At 44.3% G+C, this 20414-nt stretch overlaps 1 protein-coding gene across 1 annotated transcript in view; it reads right to left on the bottom strand.

Moving 5' to 3' along the window:
- ccm2l (CCM2 like scaffold protein) overlaps positions 1–20414 on the bottom strand; it is a 94943-nt gene that overhangs the window by 18598 nt on the left and 55931 nt on the right. Inside the window, exons 7-8 of the mRNA XM_068048346.1 lie at positions 4055–4118; positions 3796–3943 (exon numbers count right to left, since the gene is read on the bottom strand). Of these exons, the coding sequence (XP_067904447.1) occupies positions 3796–3943; positions 4055–4118 (212 nt within the window). The remainder of the gene's footprint in view (positions 1–3795; positions 3944–4054; positions 4119–20414) is intronic.

The raw sequence follows: 20414 nt of genomic DNA, 5'->3' as shown, positions 1-20414 counted from the left end.
CACTGTGCCGCCCATTAGAAACCATTAAAATGATGAAGCTTGCCTATGAGGACTGTAGCACTCCTACTCCTCCCAGCTCCATATTCAGGTAAGTATACCTTTAAAACCGAACTTGTTGGTTGTGGCCTGATAGGCGGTTTCTTTAAAGACTGCAATGTAGGCCTGTTTTTCCCAGGTTGCCGGCTGCCTCAGGGCAAACCAATTTTGCAGTGGGTACCACAAATAGGCATTAGACCTCTTATTTGTGTATGCAAAGGATCTAATGCCTGCTTCAGGTGTGGGCACTAAACATCAATGTTTTGCCTTTACTGTTATGTCGGGGGGGGGCACTCTTTTGGCTTGTAATGAATTTGCTCTTCCTGCCCATCATATTGGAAGCTTGGGAAGCCATTTAGTGCCTGAAAAACAGACAATGCCTGGCTGGATTTCTGGGCTACAAAGTTGGGGTAACAGTATACAATAGTACTCAAGTCAGACAAAAATCCTCTTGCAGTGGCTGGAATACAAGTTTGTCACCACATACAATTAGCTATGTAACTGAATTGACTTAAGTTCTCGAACACAATTTGAGGTGTGTAATTTGTGAAGCAAAAATAATGAAGCTACCAAGTACCGAAGAGATTTTTGTGAAGTATATTGTGGAGAAGAGATTTTATCATAGGCTTGACTGAGGGGTAGATTTTTAATTTGTCACCTGACTATAAACTAATATTGTCAATCACTGCCCATTACAGAAACCACCCGATTGAGTTCAATGTAAATGAAAATCAGACTGCTACCGTAATGATTGGCCAATCTGCTTTGCCAGCTTGACGCCCGGGTGCATGCTGAAATTTTACCCTTAACAGTCTTTTCAGCTCCAGCATGAGGAGCTAAATAATGGGGTGGATGAGGCAGAGAGAATAGGTATTTCTCATTTCTGTATTCTTAAGTTCTTATATTCAAACTTGAAATACGTACAAAGTGTTTTTTTAAAAACAGTGGGAAGAAGTTCACCACATTGAAGAATGCTGCATGGGCCGCACAGGTAGCAGGATGTATGCCTGTAGTAGCACCCTTTGTGAATTAATTTCTTCCCCATAGTCTTTTAGCAGCATGTGATTTGCCATAGAATGGTTTGAAGTAGTTTTGCGTCTACATGGTGAATTTCTATCACAGTGCTTCAATTGGAAAGCTCTGACATGGAGAGAAAGAAAGCTCCTTATCTTTCTAGTAGCTGGTTACAAAGTGCCATGCACAGAACTCTGCCAGACCTTCAGCCTGAGACTAGTACATGGTGCAGTAGCTATGCTGTTCAAGCAGGAAAAACATAAACAGTTAGTGTATAGCTGTTTTGAAGATATTATCAATTTGCTGGTTGGCTTGATGGATAAGTTTGCAATGTGGTGTCACACTGGGCATAAATGCCAGGAAGATCCTGCATTAATGAATGATATTTTCTCAATTGGTTAATCTCAGATGATGCAGATCAACACTTGGCCTCAGCACCCTGCAACAGGAAGGGGAATAACAGCCAAGATTCCGATCATGTTCACAATTCAACAACTACATGTTGTGTGGGCATGGAAGCTTTGGATGAAGACAGGGTTAGATTCAAATGGGAAGGCATCTGCTGTTGAATAAGCCTGCCAACACTCATTGCCCAATGTTAAGCCTGAAAATTGACATCTTAAGGATTATTGCTACCAAGGATCCAAGAACACAAGAACACAAGAACACAGAACACAAGAACACACAAACACAAGAAATATTTGCAGAAGTAGACCATATGATCTGTAAAACCTGCTCCATCATTCAATACGTTCATGGTTGATCTCTGAACGTCAACTCCACTTTCCTGCCTGCTCCCCATATCCCTTGATTCCCTGAGAGACCAAAAATATCTATCCCAGCCTTAAATGTATTCAACGATGCAGCATCCACAACCTTCTGGGGTAGAGAATTCCAAAGATTCACAACCCTTTGAGTGTAGTAATTTCTCCTCATCTCAGTCCCAAATGATCAGATCCTTATCCTGAGACTGTGCCCCCATGTTTTAGATTCCCTGGCCAGGAAACAATCTCTCAGTGTCTGCCCTATCCAGCCCCTTCAAAACTTGCATGTTTCATTGAGATTGCATCTCATTCTTCTAAATTCCAGACAATATAGGCCCAATTTACTCAGCCTCTCATCATAGGACAACCCCCTCATCCCAGGGACCAATCTAGTGAACCTTCACTGGACTGCCTCCAATGCAAGTATATCCTCCCTTAAATATGGAGACCAAAACTGCACATAGTGGGCTGTATTTTATGCTCTCTCCCATTGCGAGTTTGGAGGTGGGGAGGGCATTTAATTGGGTGAGATGGTGGCGGGTGGGGACCCCACCACTTTCCCACCTCCATCCCAATTAAGTCTGTGGCAGGAAAACCTGTGGAAGGCCTTACCTCCCCACAGCCAATTAAGGCCCACTTAAGAGCCACTTCTCGCCACCACCAGTATTAACCAAGCAGCGAGTGGGCCTGTCTCCACATGGGGAGCATGAGATGCAAACCAGTGTGGGGTTGCTTATTGTCTCCCAGTGGGGGTGAGAGCGGGGGGATCCCTCGTTCAATGGCAGTCAGTGTGTGACCAAGGGACCCGAACCAAGCATTGGGAAAGAGAGGGCCACTGAAAGCCACCCTCTGCCCTTGCTACCAACCCCCCCTATGCCCCATCCCCCACAACCCCCACCCAACAAAATCCCTCCGACCATCACTTACCTCTGGCACGGTACGCTTCATGATCCTGGGCCTCCAGTGGGTGCCATTCTGGCAGCAGCCACTGCTTCTCTAGTGGTGCTGCTGAGCAAAAGAGCTCCCAGCCTCTGATTGGCCGGCAGCTCTTGGCAGGCCGCACTTCCTGTCCCTAGGGTCCTGATCCCAGGAAAGGCCTGCCAGTCGCCTCCCAAGTGCCTGATTGGCTTGTAATAAGGCGAGCCGTCCCCAAAGGAGGCAACTCGGGTCTCTCACTGGCTCTCCACGCGGCAGCCAAGACACCCACTGACTCCATACAATTCCCCCCTTTATTCCAGATGTGGTCACACCAAAGCCCTGTACAATTGTAGCAAGACTTCTTCATTTCTGTATTCCAATCCCCTTGCAATAAAGGCCAACATGCTATATGCCTTCCTAATTGCTTGCTGTACCTGCATGCTAACTTTCTGCGTTCCATATAAAAGCACACCCAAGTCTATCTAAACATTAACATTTAAAAGTTTCATATCTTTCAAAAAATATTCTGCTTTTCTACTTTTACAACCAAAATGAATAACATCACACTTCCCCACATTATACTCCATCTGCCATTTTGTTGCCCACTCACTTAACCTGTCTATATCTCTTTGAGCCTCTTTGGGTCCTTGCCACAGCTTACCTTTCCACCTAGCTTTTTATCATCAGCAAACATAGATCCATACAGCTTCAAGACAGGAGGAGCAAGAGCACTGTAGGTTAAAAAAGAGCTGTAATTCACCAATTCAACTGTTTTGTTTCAGAAATGATGGTGCTATATTTGAGTAACCTCTGTGACCTAGATACAGTAGACTAAATAAAACTATTAGAATAGGTGAGAAAGAAAGGCTGAACATTTCTACAGCTGGGGGAATGGGACTGATTCGACAGCTCTACAGAGAGCTGGCATGGACTCGATGGGCCGAATGGCCTTTTACTGTGCCATAATGACTCTATGACATCAATCTATGTAAAAGGGATACTGTAACTTTAGATGAATACCGATGTAAATGTCTCACTTATGATGCATAGAATATTTACTTACAGTTTTCATATAATCCTGCAGCAGATCAGCTCCATTGCTACTCTGGTCACTCTCACTGCCAGTTGTGCCTTGGCTGAATTGTGATTCTCTGTATGAAGGGGAAGAGCTGCCACTGCAGTAAGGATCAAATGTGTCCTGTGATCCATCGCTGTGTTCAGAAGAAAAGACTCTTAAAGCAATTCAGCTCAGAATAGGAAAGCTATAAAGCCTATTACTCATGTTTAGTTCAGAACACACTTCCAGAATCAAGAGTACTTACAAAGAACTGCAGCAGCTAAAATCTGCTTCATAGCCATACGTCTGAGCAGTTTGTCTGCTGTCACCTGAAGAATCAGTGAAAAGGAGACTGTTAGGAGAATGGAAAAATTTAAACAGTTACTAAGCTTCATAAGGTTAAGAAAATTAGTATCTAATTATAACTGAGTTTTGTAATCAGTCAAATAGATATTTCTGACAAAGTCGCTTTACACAAAGAAAGTATTTTTTGTGTGATGGATGATTTTTAAATCTCTTTTTTTTCTATTCCATGATTTCCCCTTTTAAAGAAAAAAATAATAAATGCAGCTAAATATTTTTCTGATGTAATTATTTAGGTTTCCAATCTTATTCTTACCCCTATTCATAATCATTTGTTTCTTAACTGGCAAAATTACATCATTGTGTGGAAGAGGCAAGTTAATAGTTTGTGGAGTTTTCCAAGGCTTTGCATACAGATGCATCTCCAACAACGGAACAGCCAATGTGAGAGAAACATCAGTTATTCCCTTTTTTTTAAAAAGAAGAAACAACTCACATGTAATGCAGTAAAACTAGCCTGGGGCCAGAATTCAATTTCATTTGTGGGGTTGTACAATTGTATAATTATAGCCACTTGGATAAAGAAGTTCAATGAATTGTGTAATGTTACATAATTGGGCATTTGCTAATGGACCAACATGGCAAAGATCTGTTTTGTCTACAGTGTAAGAAAGAGATTGACCATAAAACTGTAGCTGTACTAGAACACATTCATGGTGGTTCAATTAATTCCTGTGAAGCAAATAGCCTTGCAGCAAAATCCATACTTAACATTCATAAAGTAGGTATGAATATTCAAATAGACTTGTGTCTGTTCTATACCTAAAGTTTCAAATTGAATTAAATCTTTGTTCACTTTTTTTTAAAAATGAAACAACTCACATGTAATGCAGTAAAACTAGCCTGGGGCCAGAATTCAATTTTGTCTGTGGGGTTGTACAATTGTATAATTGTATTCTGGGCAGGTTTGCAATTGTGGTCAGTGTGTTTTGGGGAAGAGGTTACAGGGGATTTGTTTTTTCATCCTCTGTAGCTAAGGCGACCCTGAAATTGCAGTTATTTTATATTATTTTTGTACTATTCAGGTTTTATGAATCTGATCATCATGGATGCTGTTTGCTTAGGAAGGGCAGGAAAAAAAACAAGTGCAACAAAATCAAATGTAGATTTTGTTATCTGAATACCCCCTTTTAAATTTCATGGGAAATAGTTCTGCAATATGATCTGGTTTCCTGTATTCCTAAACTGCTGACAACACTGAAACAATTGGATATGCTTGGTTGCTGTAGTAATAAATTGACTTCCCTGTTCTGTTTTTTGGACTTTTGCATTGTTGGGGAAAGTCCTGTACAGTCACTTTCCCACTTGCGAGGTACTGAAAGATGTAAAAAAACAACAGCAATGGACAATAAATTGACACACATCATTGTGAGATACTTGCAGCTGACCAACGAAGACTAAGACAATGCTAATTAAGGAGCAGCTGTGCTGGATGAACATAAGAACTAGGAGCAGGAGTAGGCAATTCAGCCCCTCGGGCCTGCTCCGCTATTCAATACGATCATGGCTGATCTCATCTCGGCCTCAACTCCACTTTCCTGCCCGTTCTTCATAACCCTTCAACCCATTACTAATTAAAAATCTGTCTATCTCCTCCTTAAATTCATCCACCGCATTCTGGGGTAGTGAATTCCACAGACTCACGACCCTTTGAAAGAAGTAATTTCTCCTCATCTCTGGTTTAAATCTGCTACCCCTTATCCTAAAACTATGACCCCTCGTTCTAGATTGCCCTACCAGAGGAAACATCCTCTCTACATCTACTTTGTCAATCTCCTTGATCATCTTATATACCTCAATTATATCTCCTCTCATTCTTCTAAACTCTAGAGAGTAAAGGCCTAAACTGCTCAATCTCTCTTCATAAGCATGTTATCAGGATGGCTGACAACAGATTTGCCAAAGATATTCAACAACGTAAACTGAGTCAGCAGAATACATGTTTTAACAATCTAATAATTACAATAACTGAACCTGCACAGCATTGAGACAAAACTTTGAGATATTTGCAGCAGGCTGATGAGACCACTAGTCAGCATTATGTCACAGAATGGGAAACTTTGAAATGTAGCACAGTCAACAGCAGCAAGAAAAGCTGTTGCTCTGGAAACACTGGAAACAGCAATGGCACCAATAACTGTAAATGAAAGAGGGCATTAGTTTGCATACAGTGCGTGAAGCCCCAGACTGGACCATATAGCCTTGTGCGGGTTCATAAAAAACAATTAACTCTAGACCAATCATTTTCAGGATCAAAGCAGTAGGCCAGAGGATTGGGATTTTTTTAGGAACCAGCAAAAAAGCTAATAAAGAGGGAGAAAATTGATTATGAAAGTAAATTGGCAAGAAATATAAAAATAAACAGCAAGAGCTTCTACAGGTATATAAAAAGAGAGTAGCTAAAGTAAGTGTGGGACCCTTGGAGGATGCAACTGGAGAATTGATAATGGGGAACAGGGAAATGGCAGATAACTTAAACCAATATTTTGCATCGGTCTTCACGGTGGAGGACAAAGAACAAAGAACAAAGAAAATTACAGCACAGGAACAGGCCCTTCGGCACTCCAAGCCTGCGCCGATCCAGATTCTCTATCAAAACCTGTTGCCTATTTTCTAAGGGTCTGTATCTCTTTGCTTCCTGCCCATTCATGTATCTGTCTAGATACATCTTAAAAGACGCTATCATGCCTGCGTCTACCACCTCCGCTGGCAACGCGTTCCAGGCACCCACCACCCTCTGCGTAAAGAACTTTCCACGCATATCCCCCCTAAACCTTTCCCCTCTCACTTTGAACTCGTGACCCCTAGTAATTGAATCCCCCACTCTGGGAAAAAGCTTCTTGCTATCCACCCTATCTATACCTCTCATGATTTTGTACATCTCAATCAGGTCCCCCCTCAACCTCCGTCTTTCTAATGAAAATAATCCTAATCTACTCAACCTCTCTTCATAGCTAGCGCCCTCCATACCAGGCAACATCCTGGTGAACCTCCTCTGCACCCTCTGCAAAACATCTACATCCTTTTGGTGATGTGGCGACCAGAACTGCATGCAGTATTCCAAATGTGGCCGAACCAAAGTCTTATACAACTGTAACATGACCTGCCAACTCTTGTACTCAATACCCCGTCCGATGAAGGAAAGCATGCCGTATGCCTTCTTGACCACTCTATTGACCTGCGTTGCCACCTTCAGGGAACAATGGACCTGAACACCCAAATCTCTCTGTACATCAATTTTCCCCAGGACTTTTCCATTTATTGTATAGTTCACTCTTGAATTGGATCTTCCAAAATGCATCACCTCGCATTTGCCCTGACTGAACTCCATCTGCCATTTCTCTGCCCAACTCTCCAATCTATCTATATTCTGCTGTATTCTCTGACAGTCCCCTTCACGATCTGCTACTCCACCAATCTTAGTGTCGTCTGCAAACTTGCTAATCAGACCACCTATACTTTCCTCCAAATCATTTATGTATATCACAAACAACAGTGGTCCCAGCACGGATCCCTGTGGAACACCACTGGTCACACGTCTCCATTTTGAGAAACTCCCTTCCACTGCTACTCTCTGTCTCCTGTTGCCCAGCCAGTTCTTTATCCATCTAGCTAGTACACCCTGGACCCCATGCGACTTCACTTTCTCCATCAACCTACCATGGGGAACCTTATCAAACGCCTTACTGAAGTCCACTATAAACATCCCACAGATATCAGATAAGCAAGGAGCCAGTGGGAGGAAAGATCTTGTAACAGTCTCTATCTCGAGGACCAAAGTATTTGACAAACTAATGGGACTAAAGGCAGACAAGTCGCCAGGACCTGATGGCCTGCATCCAAGGGTTTTAAAGGAAGTAGCTGCAGAGATAGTGGAGACATTGGTCAAAATATTCCAGAACTCACTGGATTTCAGGACGGTCCCAGCAGATTGGAAAATCGCTAATGTGACACCCCTGTTCAAGAAGGGAGGGAGACAAAAAGCAGGAAACTATAGGTATGTCAGCCTAACATCGGTTGTTGGGAAAATGCTAGAGTCCATTATTAAGGAAGAAATAGTAGGACATTTAGAAAAGCTTCACGCAATCAAACAGAGTCAACATGGTTTTGTGAAAGGGAAATCATGTTTGACAAATTTGCTAGAGTTCTTTGAGGATATAACAAGCAGAGTTGACAAAGGGGAACCGGTAGATGTAATGCATTTAGATTTCCAGAAGACATTCGATAAGGTGCCACATAAAAGATTATTGCACAAGATAGGAGCTCACGGTATTGGGGGTAACGTATTAGCATGGATTGAGGATTGGTTAACTCACAGAAGACAGATAATCGGGATTAATGGGTTTTTTTCAGGTTGCAAAGACGTAACTAGTGGTGTGCCACAAGGATCAGTCCTAGAGCCTCAATTATTTACTATCTATATTAATGACTTGGAGGAAGGGCAGAGTGTAATATATCCAAATTTGATGATGATACAAAAATAGGTGGGAGGGCATGTTGTGATGAGGTTATAAAGAATCTGCAAGGGGATAGAGATAGGTTGAGTGAGTGGGCAAAAACTTGGGAGATGGAGCTTAATGTAGGAAAGTGTGAGATCATGCACTTTGGTAGCAAGAAACAAAAGGCAGACTATTATTTAAATGGAGAGAGACTTCAAAAAAGTGCAGCACAGAGGGATCTGGGTGTTCTTGTGCAAGAAACACAAAAAGTTAGCAGGCAGGTGCAGCAAGTAATTGGAATTTTGGCCTTTATTGCTAGGGGGTTGGAGTTTAAAAATAGGGAAGTCTTGTTACAACCGTACAGGGTGTTGGTGAGGCTGCACCTGGAGTACTGTGTATGGTTTTGGTCCCTGTATTCAAGAAAGAACATACTGGCATCGGAGGCAGTTCAAAAGAGATTTACCAGGCTGATTCCTGGGATGAAGGGGTTGACTTATCAAGAACGGCTAAACAGGTTAGGCCTTTATTCATTAGAGGTTAGGAGAATGAGGGGTGATCTATCGAAACATACAAGATTCTGAGGGGACTTGACAGGGTAGATGTTGAGAAGATGTTTCCACTAGTGGGAGAATCTCGAACTAGGAGACATAGTTACAGAATAAGAGGACACTCATTTAAAACTGAGTGAAGGAATTTCTTCTCTCAGAGGGCAGTGAATGTCTGGAATTCTCTACCCCAGAGCGTTGTGGAGGCTAGATCTCTGAAAGTATTTAAAGAGGAGGTAGATAGATTTTTGAAATATCGGGGAGTTGAGAGCTATGAGGAGCTGGCACAAAAGAGGAGTTGAGGTCTAGGGCAGATCAGCCATGAACTTATTGAATGGCGGGGCAGGCTTGAAGGGCTAAATGGCCTACTCCTGCTCCTATTTCTTGTGTTCTTATGTACTGACAACCAGTTGGGAACAAGTCAGTCAGTGCATATAATTAGCTGCAGATTGTAGTTATGTCACAAAGAAAGTTTTGGCAAGAAGAGGAAAGTAGTTATGTATCTCAATATAAGAGCGATTTTCCATCTGTCATTAAAAGATTTCAGCTAATAAACAGTGTCGTTAGTTAGCAAAACAGCTATAGTGACATCACAACCAGAGAGGGAGTCGATAGATGTATAGCTGGTAAGTTAGCACCGCAGCCTCACAGCTCCAGCGACCCGGGTTCAATTCTGGGTACTGCCTGTGTGGAGTTTGCAAGTTCTCCCTGTGTCTGCGTGGGTTTCCTCCGGGTGCTCCGGTTTCCTCCCACAAGCCAAAGACTTGCAGGTTGGTAGGTAAATTGGCCATTATAAATTGCCCCTAATATAGGTAGGTGGTAGGGGAATATAGGGACAGGTGGGGATGTGGTAAGAATATGGGATTAGTGTAGGATTAGTATAAATGGGTGGTTGATGGTCGGCACAGACTCCGGTGGGCCGAAGGGCCTGTTTCAGTGCTGTATTTCTAAAATTAAAACTAAAGTAAAGGCATGGCGGGGAACCTCAGTGCCATGGAATGTATATCCTACGCCATGTTGAAAATCCTGGATGCTTCTCATGGCTTGGACGACTACTTGTGCAGGAAGTGTCCCCAGCGAGAGCAGCTCGAGTTCTGGATTTTGGAGCTTGAGCGGCAGCTGGACTCATCTTGGGACAAAAGCGAGGCTGAGAGTTTTGTGGATAGCACATTTCTGGATGTAGTCACCCTGCAGCTTAAAAATGTGCAGGCAGAGAGGGAATGGATGACTTCCAGAAGGACAAGGAGGACCAGGCAGGTTGGGCAGGGATTGCATGAGTGCATCTCACTCTCCAACTGGTATTCAATTCTGAATACTGCTGAGAATGATGGTTCCTCTGGGGAATGCAGGCAGACCCAAGTCCACAGCACCATGGATGGCTCAGTTGTACAGGGGTGGGAGGAAGAAGAGTGGAAGAGCAACAGTAGTAGGGGATTCAATAGTGAGAGGAACAGACAGGTGCTTCTGTGGCTACCTACATGATTTCAGGATGGTATGTTGCCTCCCTAGTGCCTGGGTCAAGGATGTCACAGAGTGGCTACAGGACATTCTGAGGGGGAGGGTGAACAGCCAGAGGTTGTGGTCCATATCGGCACCAACGACATGGGCAGAAAGAGGGATGAGGTCCTGCAGTCAAAATTTAGAGAGAGATTGAAAAGCAAGACCTCAAAGGTAGTAATCTCCAGGTTACTCCCAGTGCCACATGCTAGCGAGAAACAGAAATAGGATGGTAGAGTTGATGAATATGTGTCTGGATGGATGGTGCAGGAGGGAGGGCTTTAGATTCCTGAGGCATTGGAACCACTTCTGGGGGAGATGGGACCTGTACAAGCTAGGCAGTTTGCACCTTAACAGAGCCAGGACCAATATCCTCGCAGGGGGGGTTTTGCTAGTGCTGTTGGGGAAGGTTTAAATTATCTTGGCATGGGGATGGGAAGATTAGAGGCGATTCAGAAGGGAGAGAAATTGGAAATGGAAGGCAGAAAATTAGTAAGTGTGTTTGGAAGACAGAGGAAACAAAGACGAGAAAATAGACTACAAGCACGTCTAGCAGTGCTAAATGGTATATCCTTCAATGAAAGCCATCTAGAGAAATAGGAAGATGAGCTGAGAGCACAGATTGACATGTGGGAGTATGATATCTCTGAATTACTCACAGTACCACACACTAGTGAGTATAGAAAGAGGAGGATAGAGCAGATGAAGGTGTGGCTGTGTGGCTGAAGAGATAGTGCTGGACAGATGGCTTTAGATCTCTGGGACATTGGGACCAGTTCTTGGGGAGATGAGACCTATACAAGCTGGACAGGTTGCACCTGAACAAAGCTGGGACTAGAGCTATTGGGGAGGATTTACACTAACATGGCAGGGGTGTGGGAACTAGAAGGTAATATTAGAGAGGAAAACCAAGGTGCACAGAGAATTGGCAGAGACAGATAGCACTAGAGTAGGAAATAGTAAGGGATCAAGTGGGGTCAGAGTAAGAAGGAATAATAAGGTCTATATTAGGTTTACTGTGTAAAAGTGTGGAGTGTGGTAAATAAGTTTTTTGAACTGAAGGCACAGATAACCATGTGAAAAAATGTCATTGTGGCGATAACGGAGACCTGGCTCAAAAAACGGCAGGACTGGGTACTAAATATTCCTGGATACAAGGTGTTCAAGAAAAATAAGGATGGAAAGAAAGGAGGAGGGGTAGCAGTATTGATTAGGGAGAACATTACAGTGATGGAGAGAGAGGATGGTCCTGGAAGGTCAAGGACAGAGTCTATTAAGTTACAGCTAAGCAACAATTGAGGTACCATTACATTGCTGGGTGTATTCTATAGGATACCAACTAGTGGGAAAGATATAGGGGAACAAATTTGCAAGGAAATTACAGAAAGGTGCAAGAATTATAGAATAGTTATAATGGGGGATTTTAATTATCCTAAGATAGACTGGGATAATAATAGTGAAAAGGGCAGAGAAGGGCAAGAGCTTCTAGAGTGTGTTCCCAGTTCACTGAGGAAGGAGGCATTGCTGGATCGGGTTCTGGAGAATGAGGTGGGTCAAGTGGATCAAGTGTCAGTAGGGGAACATTTAGGGGAAAGTGATCATAGTATCATAAGGTTTAGGTTGGCTATGGGAAAAGACAAGGAGCAATCCAGAGTAAAAATAATTAATTGGGGGAGGGCCAACTTCAATGGGATGAGAGTGGATCTGGCCCAGATAAACTTGAATCCAAGATTGGCAGGGAAGACTGTCATTAAACAATGGGCTGCTTTTGCAGAGGAGATAGTTCGGGTACAGTCAAGGTACATTCCCATGAGAGGGAAAGGTACAGCAAACAAATCCAGAATTCCCTGGATGAAAAACGTGATAGAGAGGAAGACGAAGATGAAAAAGGGTGCATATGACAAATGTCAAGTGGATAACACAAGTGAGAACCAGGCTCAATATAGAAGGTTCAGAGGGGAAGCAAAAAAAATAGAAAAAACAATTAAGAGAAGCAAACAGAGAGTCTGAGAAGAGACAGGGAGCTAACCTAAAAGGGAGTCCAAAGTCTTCTATAGGCATATGAATAGTAAAAGGGTAAAGGAGGAGTGGGGCCAATTAGAGACCGAAAGGGATTTTACGCATGGAGGCAGCGGGCATGGCTGAGGTACTAAATGAGTACTTTGCATCTGCCTTTACCAAGGAAGAATATGCTGCCCAAGTCATAGTGAAAGAGGAGGCAGTTGAGACACAGGATGGGCTGAAAATTGACAAAGTGGAAGCATTAAATAGGCTGGTTGTACTTTAAGTTGATAAGTCACCAGGTTTTGTGATGAGTTAACAGAAAGGGTTGATGAGGGTAATGCGGTTGATGTGGCATACATAGATTTCCAAAAGGCATTTGATAAAGTTCCACATAACAAGCTTGTCAGCAAAGTTAGAGCTCATGGAATAAAATGGACAGTAGCAGCATGGATACGAGGTTGGATGAGTGACAGGGAACAGCCATGATCTTGTTGAATGGCGGAGCAGGTTCGAGGGGCTGAGTAGCCTACACATGTTCCTAATTCATATGTTCGTATGGTGAAGAAATGTTTTTCAGCCTGGAGGAAGTTATATAGTGGGGTTCCCAGGGGTTGGTGTTAAGACCACTGCTTTTCTTGATATATAACAATGACCAAGACTTGGGTGGACAGAGCATAATTTCAAAATTGCGGATGAAACAAAACTTGGAAGTATTGTGAACTGTGAGCAGAGTAGTGATAAACTTCAAAAGCACATAGACAGGCAGGTGGAATGGCCGGTCAAGTGGCAGATGAAATTTAATGCAGAGAAGTGTGAAGTGATTCATTTTGGTAGGAATAAAGAGCAGAGGCAATATAAAATAAAGGCGACAATTCTAAAGGAGGTGCTGGAGCAGAGGGACCTGGGAGTATATGTGCACAAATCTTTGAAGGTGGCAGGGCAGGTTGAGAAAATGTTTAATAAAGCTTATGGGATCCTGGGCTTTATAAATCGGGACATAGCGTACAAAAGCAAGGAAATTATGATAAACCTGTATAAAACACTGGTTCAGCTGCAGTTGTGTCCAGTTCTGGGCACCACACTTTAGGAAGGATGTGAAGGCATTGGAGTGGGTGCAAAATAGATTCAAGACAATGCTTCCATGGAAAGAAGATCTTCAGTTTTGTGGATAAATTGGAGAAGCTGGGGCTGCTCTCCATGGAGAAGAGAAGATTATGAGGAGATTTGCTAGAGGTGTTCAAAATCATGTAGATCTGGTCAGAGTAGATAGGGAGAAACTGTTTCTGCTGGTGCAAGAATCAAGAACTAGAGGGCACTGATTAAAGGCAATTGGCAAAAGAAGCAATGGCTTAGTTTTAGGGAATGAAGCTGGGCAGGTGGAAGGGGTATCAGTTGGGGAGCACTTTGGTGGATGTGATCATAATTCAATTAGATTTAGGATAGTTATGGAAAAGGATAAAGATAGAGCAGGAATAAAAGTTCTCAATTGGGGAAAATTTTTCTAAGCTGATATATGACTTAGCTAACGTGGACAAGAAGGTATATGGGATAGTTGCCTTTATTAGCCGAGGCATCGAACATATGAGCTGGAGGTTTGCATGAACTGTATAAAATATTAGTTAGGCCACAACTGGAGTACTACATGCAGTTTTGGTCACCCATGATAGGAAAGATGTAATTGCACCAGAGAGGGTACAGAGGAAATTTATGAGAATGTTGCCTGGTCTGGAGAACATTAGTTATGAAGAAAGATGGGAATGGCAAGGGTTGTTTTCTTTGGAACAGAGAAGGCTCGGGGAGACCTAACTGGAGTATATAAAATTATGAGGGGTCTAGATAGAGTGGATAGGAAGGCCCTATTCTCCTTTGTTGAGGGGTCTATAACCAGGAGACATAGATTTAGGGTAAGAGGTTTAGAGGAGATTCGAGGGGAAGTGTTTTTCATCCAGAGGATGAGGATCTGGAACTCACTGCCTGAAAGGGTGGTGGAGGCAGAAACCCTCATCATACAAACATCCGATTTAGGAACAGGAGTAGGCCACTCGGCCCCTCAAGCCTGCTCCGCCATTCAATAAGTCCATGGCTGAACTGATTACTCTACATTTCCACCTATGTCCGATAACCTTCCACCCCCTTTCTTATCAAGAATCTCATCATAACATTTAAAAAGTACTTGGATATACACTTGCAGTGCCATAACCTACAAGGCTGTCGACTGGTGCGGACACGATGGGCTGAATGGCCTCCTTCCATACCGTAACTCTCTATGATTTTATGATTCTATGATTCTTTCTATGATTCTATGGACTGAAAACAGCTACTTGAAGGTAAATCAGTGTCAGATCAGTGGGAGGAATTCAAGGAAAAGATAGTGAGGGTTCAGAGCAAGAATATTCCTTTAAACAAAAAGAGTGGGACTAACAAATCCAGAGCCCTCTGGGTGTCAAGAGTGTTAAAGGACAGGATAAAGATAAAAAGGGAAGCTTAATACAGATACCGAGGGCTCAATACTGCAGAAAACCTAGAGGAGTATAAAAGGTGTAGCGGTGAAATTCAAAAGGAAATTAGGAAAACAAACAGAGGGCATGAAAAAATACTGGCAAGTAAAATCAAGGAAAACACAATGATTTTTTATAAATACATAAAGAGCAAGAGGATAACTAAGGAAATAGGAGGGCCTATTAGGGACCATACGGGTAACCTGTGTGTGGAAGCGGAGGACGTTGGGAGCTCACACCCGTGATATGCTCCTCCTCGCTATGTGGGAAATCAGGGATGCTTCCAGTGTCCCTGGTGACCATGTGTGCAGGAAGTGTATCCATCTGCAGCTACTGGCTACCCGCATTATGGAGCTGGAGCTGAGGGTGGATTCACTGTGGAGCGTCTGCAATGCTGAGGACATCGTGGATAGCATGTTTAGTGAGGTGGTCACACCGCAGGTAATGGCTGCACAGGCAGAAAAGGGATGGGTGACCACCAGTCAGAGTAGTAGGCGCAGGCAGGTAGTGCAGGAGTCCGCTGAGGCCATCCCCCTCTCAAACAGATATACCGCTTTGGATACTGTTGTGGGGGGGGGGGATGACCTCCCAGGGGAAAGCAGCAACAGCCAGGTCCGTGGCACCACGGAGGGCTCAGCTGCACAGCAGGGGAGGAAAAGGGGTGGAAGAGCTAATGTGATAGGGCATTCTATCGTAAGGGGTGCAGAAAGGCATTTCTGTGGCCACAAACGAGACTCCAGGATGGTATGTTGCCTCCCTGGTGCTAGGATCAAGGATGTCTCAGAGTGGCTGCAGGACATTCTGAAGGGGGAGGGTGAGCAACCAGAGATCGTGGTCCATATTGGTACTAACGACATAGGCAGGAAGAGAGATGAGGTCCTGCAAAGTGAATATAGGGAGTTAGGCAGAAGGTTAAAAAGCAGGACCTCTAGGATTACTCCCTGTGCCATGTGCTAGTGAGGGTAGGAATAGGAGGATAAGGCAAATGAATGCGTGGCTGAAGAGCTGGTGTAGGTGGGAGGGCTTCAGCTACTTGGATCATTGGGATCTCTTCTGGTGCAGAGGTGACCTGTACAAGAGGGACGGGTTGCATCTGAACTGGAAGGGGACCAATATCCTTGCAGGGAGGTTTGCTAGTACAACTCGGGAGGGTTTAAACTAGTCTTGCAGGGGGGTGGGACCCAAAGTAGTAGTCTCTCCATTGAGATAGAGAGGTTAAAGGAAGCAAGTCCAGTGGGCAGGCCGGGCAGGGGCAGGACAGGGAGCGTGGAAGGTCTGGTAGGCTAAACTGCATTTACTTTAATGCAAGAAGCCTTACAGGTAAGGCAGATGAACTCAGAGCATGAAATCGGTACATGGGATTATGATATTATAGCTATTACAGAAACATGGTTGAGGGATGGGCAGGACTGGCAGCTCAATGTTCTGGGGTACCGATGCTTCCGGCGTGACAGAGGTGGAGATAAGAGAGGAGAGGGAGTTGCATTATTGATTAGGGAGGACATCACGGCAGTACTTAGAGAGGATATCCCGGGGGGAATGTCCAGCGAGGCCATATGGGTAGAACTTAGAAATAAGAAAGGGGTGATCACTTTGATGGGATTATACTATAGGCCCCCCAATACTCAGAGGGAATTGGAGGAGCATATATGTAGGGAAATCACAGATAGGTGCAGGAATTATAGGGTTGTAATAGTAGGTGATTTTAACTTCCCTAATATCGACTGGGACTACCTTAGTGCTAAGGGATCAGATGGGGAAAAATTTGTTAAGTGTGTCCAGGATAGTTTTCTGAAGCAGTCTGTGGATGGCTCTACTAGAGAAGGGGCTACACTCGACCTTCTCTTGGGAAATGAGGCTGGGCAGGTGGTTGATGTGTCAGTGGGGGAGCACTTTGGGACCAGTGACCATAACTCTATTAACTTCAAGATTGTTATGAAAAAGGATAGGACTGGCCCTCAGGTTGAAGTCCTAAATTGGGGGAAGGCTAATTTTGATGGCATCAGACAGGAACTCTCAAAAGTTGAATGGGAGAGGCTGTTTACAGGTAAAGGAACGTCTGGCAACTGCGAGGCTTTTAAAAGTGAGATAGGAAGAGTTCAGGGCCGGCATGTTCCTGTTCGATGGAAGGGCAAGGCTGGCAAGTTTAGGGAATCTTGGTTGACGAGGGATATTGAGGGTCTGTTCAGGACAAAGAAGGAGGCATATGTCAGGTATAGGCAGCTGGGATCAAATGAGTCCCTCGAGGAGTATAGGGGATGTAGGACTACACTTAAGAAGGAAATTAGGAGGGCGAAAAGGGGCCATGAAATTTCCCTAGCAGATAAGGGAGTGCACAGTGGCGCAGTGGTTAGCACCGCAGCCTCACAGCTCCAGCGACCCGGGTTCAATTCTGGGTACTGCCTGTGTGGAGTTTGCAAGTTCTCCCTGTGTCTGCGTGGGTTTTCTCCGGGTGCTCCGGTTTCCTCCCACAAGCCAAAAGACTTGCAGGTTGGTAGGTAAATTGGCCATTATAAATTGCCACTAGTATAGGTAGGTGGTAGGGAAAATATAGGGACAGGTGGGGATGTGGTAGGAATATGGGATTAGTGTAGGATTAGTATAATTGGGTGGTTGATGGTCGGCACAGACTCGGTGGGCCGAAGGGCCTGTTTCAGTGCGGTATCTCTAAAACTAAAGATAAGATAAAGGAGAATCCTAAAAGATTCTATAAGTATATGAAGAGTAAAAGGGTAGCTAGGGAGAGAGTAGGTCCCCTTAAGGATCAGTGTGGTAATCTATGTGTGGGCAGCACAGTGGTGCAGTGATTAGCACCGCAGCCTCACAGCTCCAGCGACCCGGGTTCAATTCTGGGTACTGCCGGTGCAGAGTTAGCAAGTTCTCCCTGTGACTGCGTGGGTTTTTGCCGGGTGCTCCGGTTTCCTCCCACAGCCAAAGACTTGCAGGTTGATAGGTAAATTGGCCATTATAAATTGCCCCTAGTATAGGTAGGTGGTAGGGGAATTGAGGGAAGGTGGGGATGTGGTAGGAATATGGGATTAATGTAGGATGAGTATAAATGGGTGGTTGATGGTCGGCACAGACTCCATGGGCTGAAGGGCCTGTTTCAGTGCTGTATCTCTAAAAATAAAAAAATAAAAAAAATGGACGAGGTCTTAAATGAATACTTCTCATCTGTATTTACCGTGGAGAAGGTCATGGAAGCTAGTGTGTTCAAGGGAGGGAACAGCGATATCCTGGAGCATATCAACATTACAAAGGAGGAGGTGTTGGAGGTTTTGAAGCGCATTAAGGTGGATAAATCCCCAGGGCCTGACCAGGTGTATTCTGGGATGCTATGGGAAGCAAGGGAGGAGATTGCTGGAGCCCTGGCAGAGATTTTTGTAACATTGTTAGCCACGGGTGAGGTACCGGAAGACTGGAGGATAGCTAATGTTGTTTATTTAAGAAGGGCAGCAGGGATAAGCCAGGGAACTACAGGCCGGTGAGCCTTAGATCAGTGGTGGGACAGTTATTGGAAGGGATTCTGAGAGACAGGATATATATGCATTTGGAAAGACAAGATCTGATTTGGGATAGTCAGCATAGCTTTGTGTGTGGAAATTCATGTCTCACGAATTTGATTGAGTTTTTTGAGGAGGTGACCAAGAGGTTTGATGAAGGCAGGGCGATGGACGTTGTCTACATGGACTTTAGCAAGGCCTTTGACAAGGTCCCGCATGGTAGGCTGGTCCAGAAGGTTCGAACACATGGGATCCAGGGTGAGCTAGCCAGTTGGATACAAAATTGGCTTGGTGATAGGAGGCAGAGGGTGGTAGTGGAGGGTTGTTTTTCAGATTTGGGGCCGGTGACCAGTGGTGTGCCACAGGGATTGGTGCTGGGCCCTCTGTTGTTTGTCATATATATTAATGACTTGGATGTGAATGTGGGAGGCATGATTAGTAAGTTTACAGATGACACCAAAATTGGTGGTATAGTGGACAGTGAAGAAGGTTGTCTAAGGTTACAACAGGATATAGATAAACTGGGGAAGTGGGCAAGGGATTGGCAAATGGAATTTAATGCAGACAAGTGCAAAGTGATGCATTTTGGGGTTAAACCAGGGCAGGACATATACAGTGAATGGTAGGGCCCTGGGGAGTGTTGTTGAACAGAGAGACCTTGGGGTGCAAGTAGATAGTTCCCTGAAAGTGGCAACACAGGTAGACAGGGTGGTGAAGAAGGCGTATGGCATGCTTGCCTTCATCGGCCGAGGCACTGAGTACGAGTTGGGACGTCATGTTACGGTACATAACGGTTAGGCCGCACTTGGAGTACTGTGTGCAGTTCTGGTTGCTACACTACAGGAAATATGTGATTAAGCTGGAGAGGGTGCAGAAAAGATTCACAAGGATGTTGCCTGGTTTGGAGGGCTTGAGTTGTAAAGAGAGATTGGATAGGCTGGGTTTGTTTTCCCTGGAGCGAAGGAGGCTGAGAGGTGACATGATAGAGGTATATAAAATTATGAGAGGCATAGATAGGGTAGGTAGCTCGAGTTTGTTTCCCGTGGTAGGGATGATTAAAACTAGAGGGCATAGATTTAAGTTGAGAGGGAGGAGGTTTAAAGGGGATCAAAGGGGTAAATTTTTCACACAAAGAATAGTGGGGATCTGGAATGAGCTGCCTGAGGAGGTGGTGGAGGCAGGAACAGTAGCAACATTTAAGAGGCATCTGGACAGGTACTTGAATGAGCAAGGCATAGAGGTATATGGAATTAATGCAGGCAGGTGGGGTTAGTAATAGATAGGCATTATGGTCGGCATGGACGTGGTGGGCCGAAGGGCCTGTTTCTATGCTGTGCGACTCTATGACTCTGTGACTCTATGATACCAATGGACTACTCAGGTGAGCGACACAGTAACAAATGGAGTTCAATCTGGACAAGTGTGAGGTAATGCATTTGGCGAAGGCTAACAAGGCTACAATAAATGGTAGGATACTGAGAAGTGTAAAGGAACAGAGGAACCTTGGACTGCATGTCCACAGATTCTTGAAAGTGGCTGGACAGTTAGGTAAAGTGGTCAAGAAGGCATACGGGATACTTGCCTTTGTTAGCATAGAATATAAGTGTTGGGAGATTATGCTGGAACTGTATAAAACACTGGTCAGGTACAGCTGGAGTACTGTGTGCAGTTCTGGTCACTGCACTATAGGAAAGATGTGAATGCACTAGAAAGCGTACCGAGGAGATTTATGAGGATGTTGTCCAGACTGGGGAATTTTAGTTATGAGGAAAGATT

The sequence above is a fragment of the Heterodontus francisci genome, chromosome 16 (genome assembly GCF_036365525.1).
Source record: "Heterodontus francisci isolate sHetFra1 chromosome 16, sHetFra1.hap1, whole genome shotgun sequence".
NCBI classification, from domain to species: domain Eukaryota; kingdom Metazoa; phylum Chordata; class Chondrichthyes; order Heterodontiformes; family Heterodontidae; genus Heterodontus; species Heterodontus francisci.
Note: the sequence above shows the minus strand (reverse complement) of the source record. Positions and strands in the feature narration are given on the sequence as shown.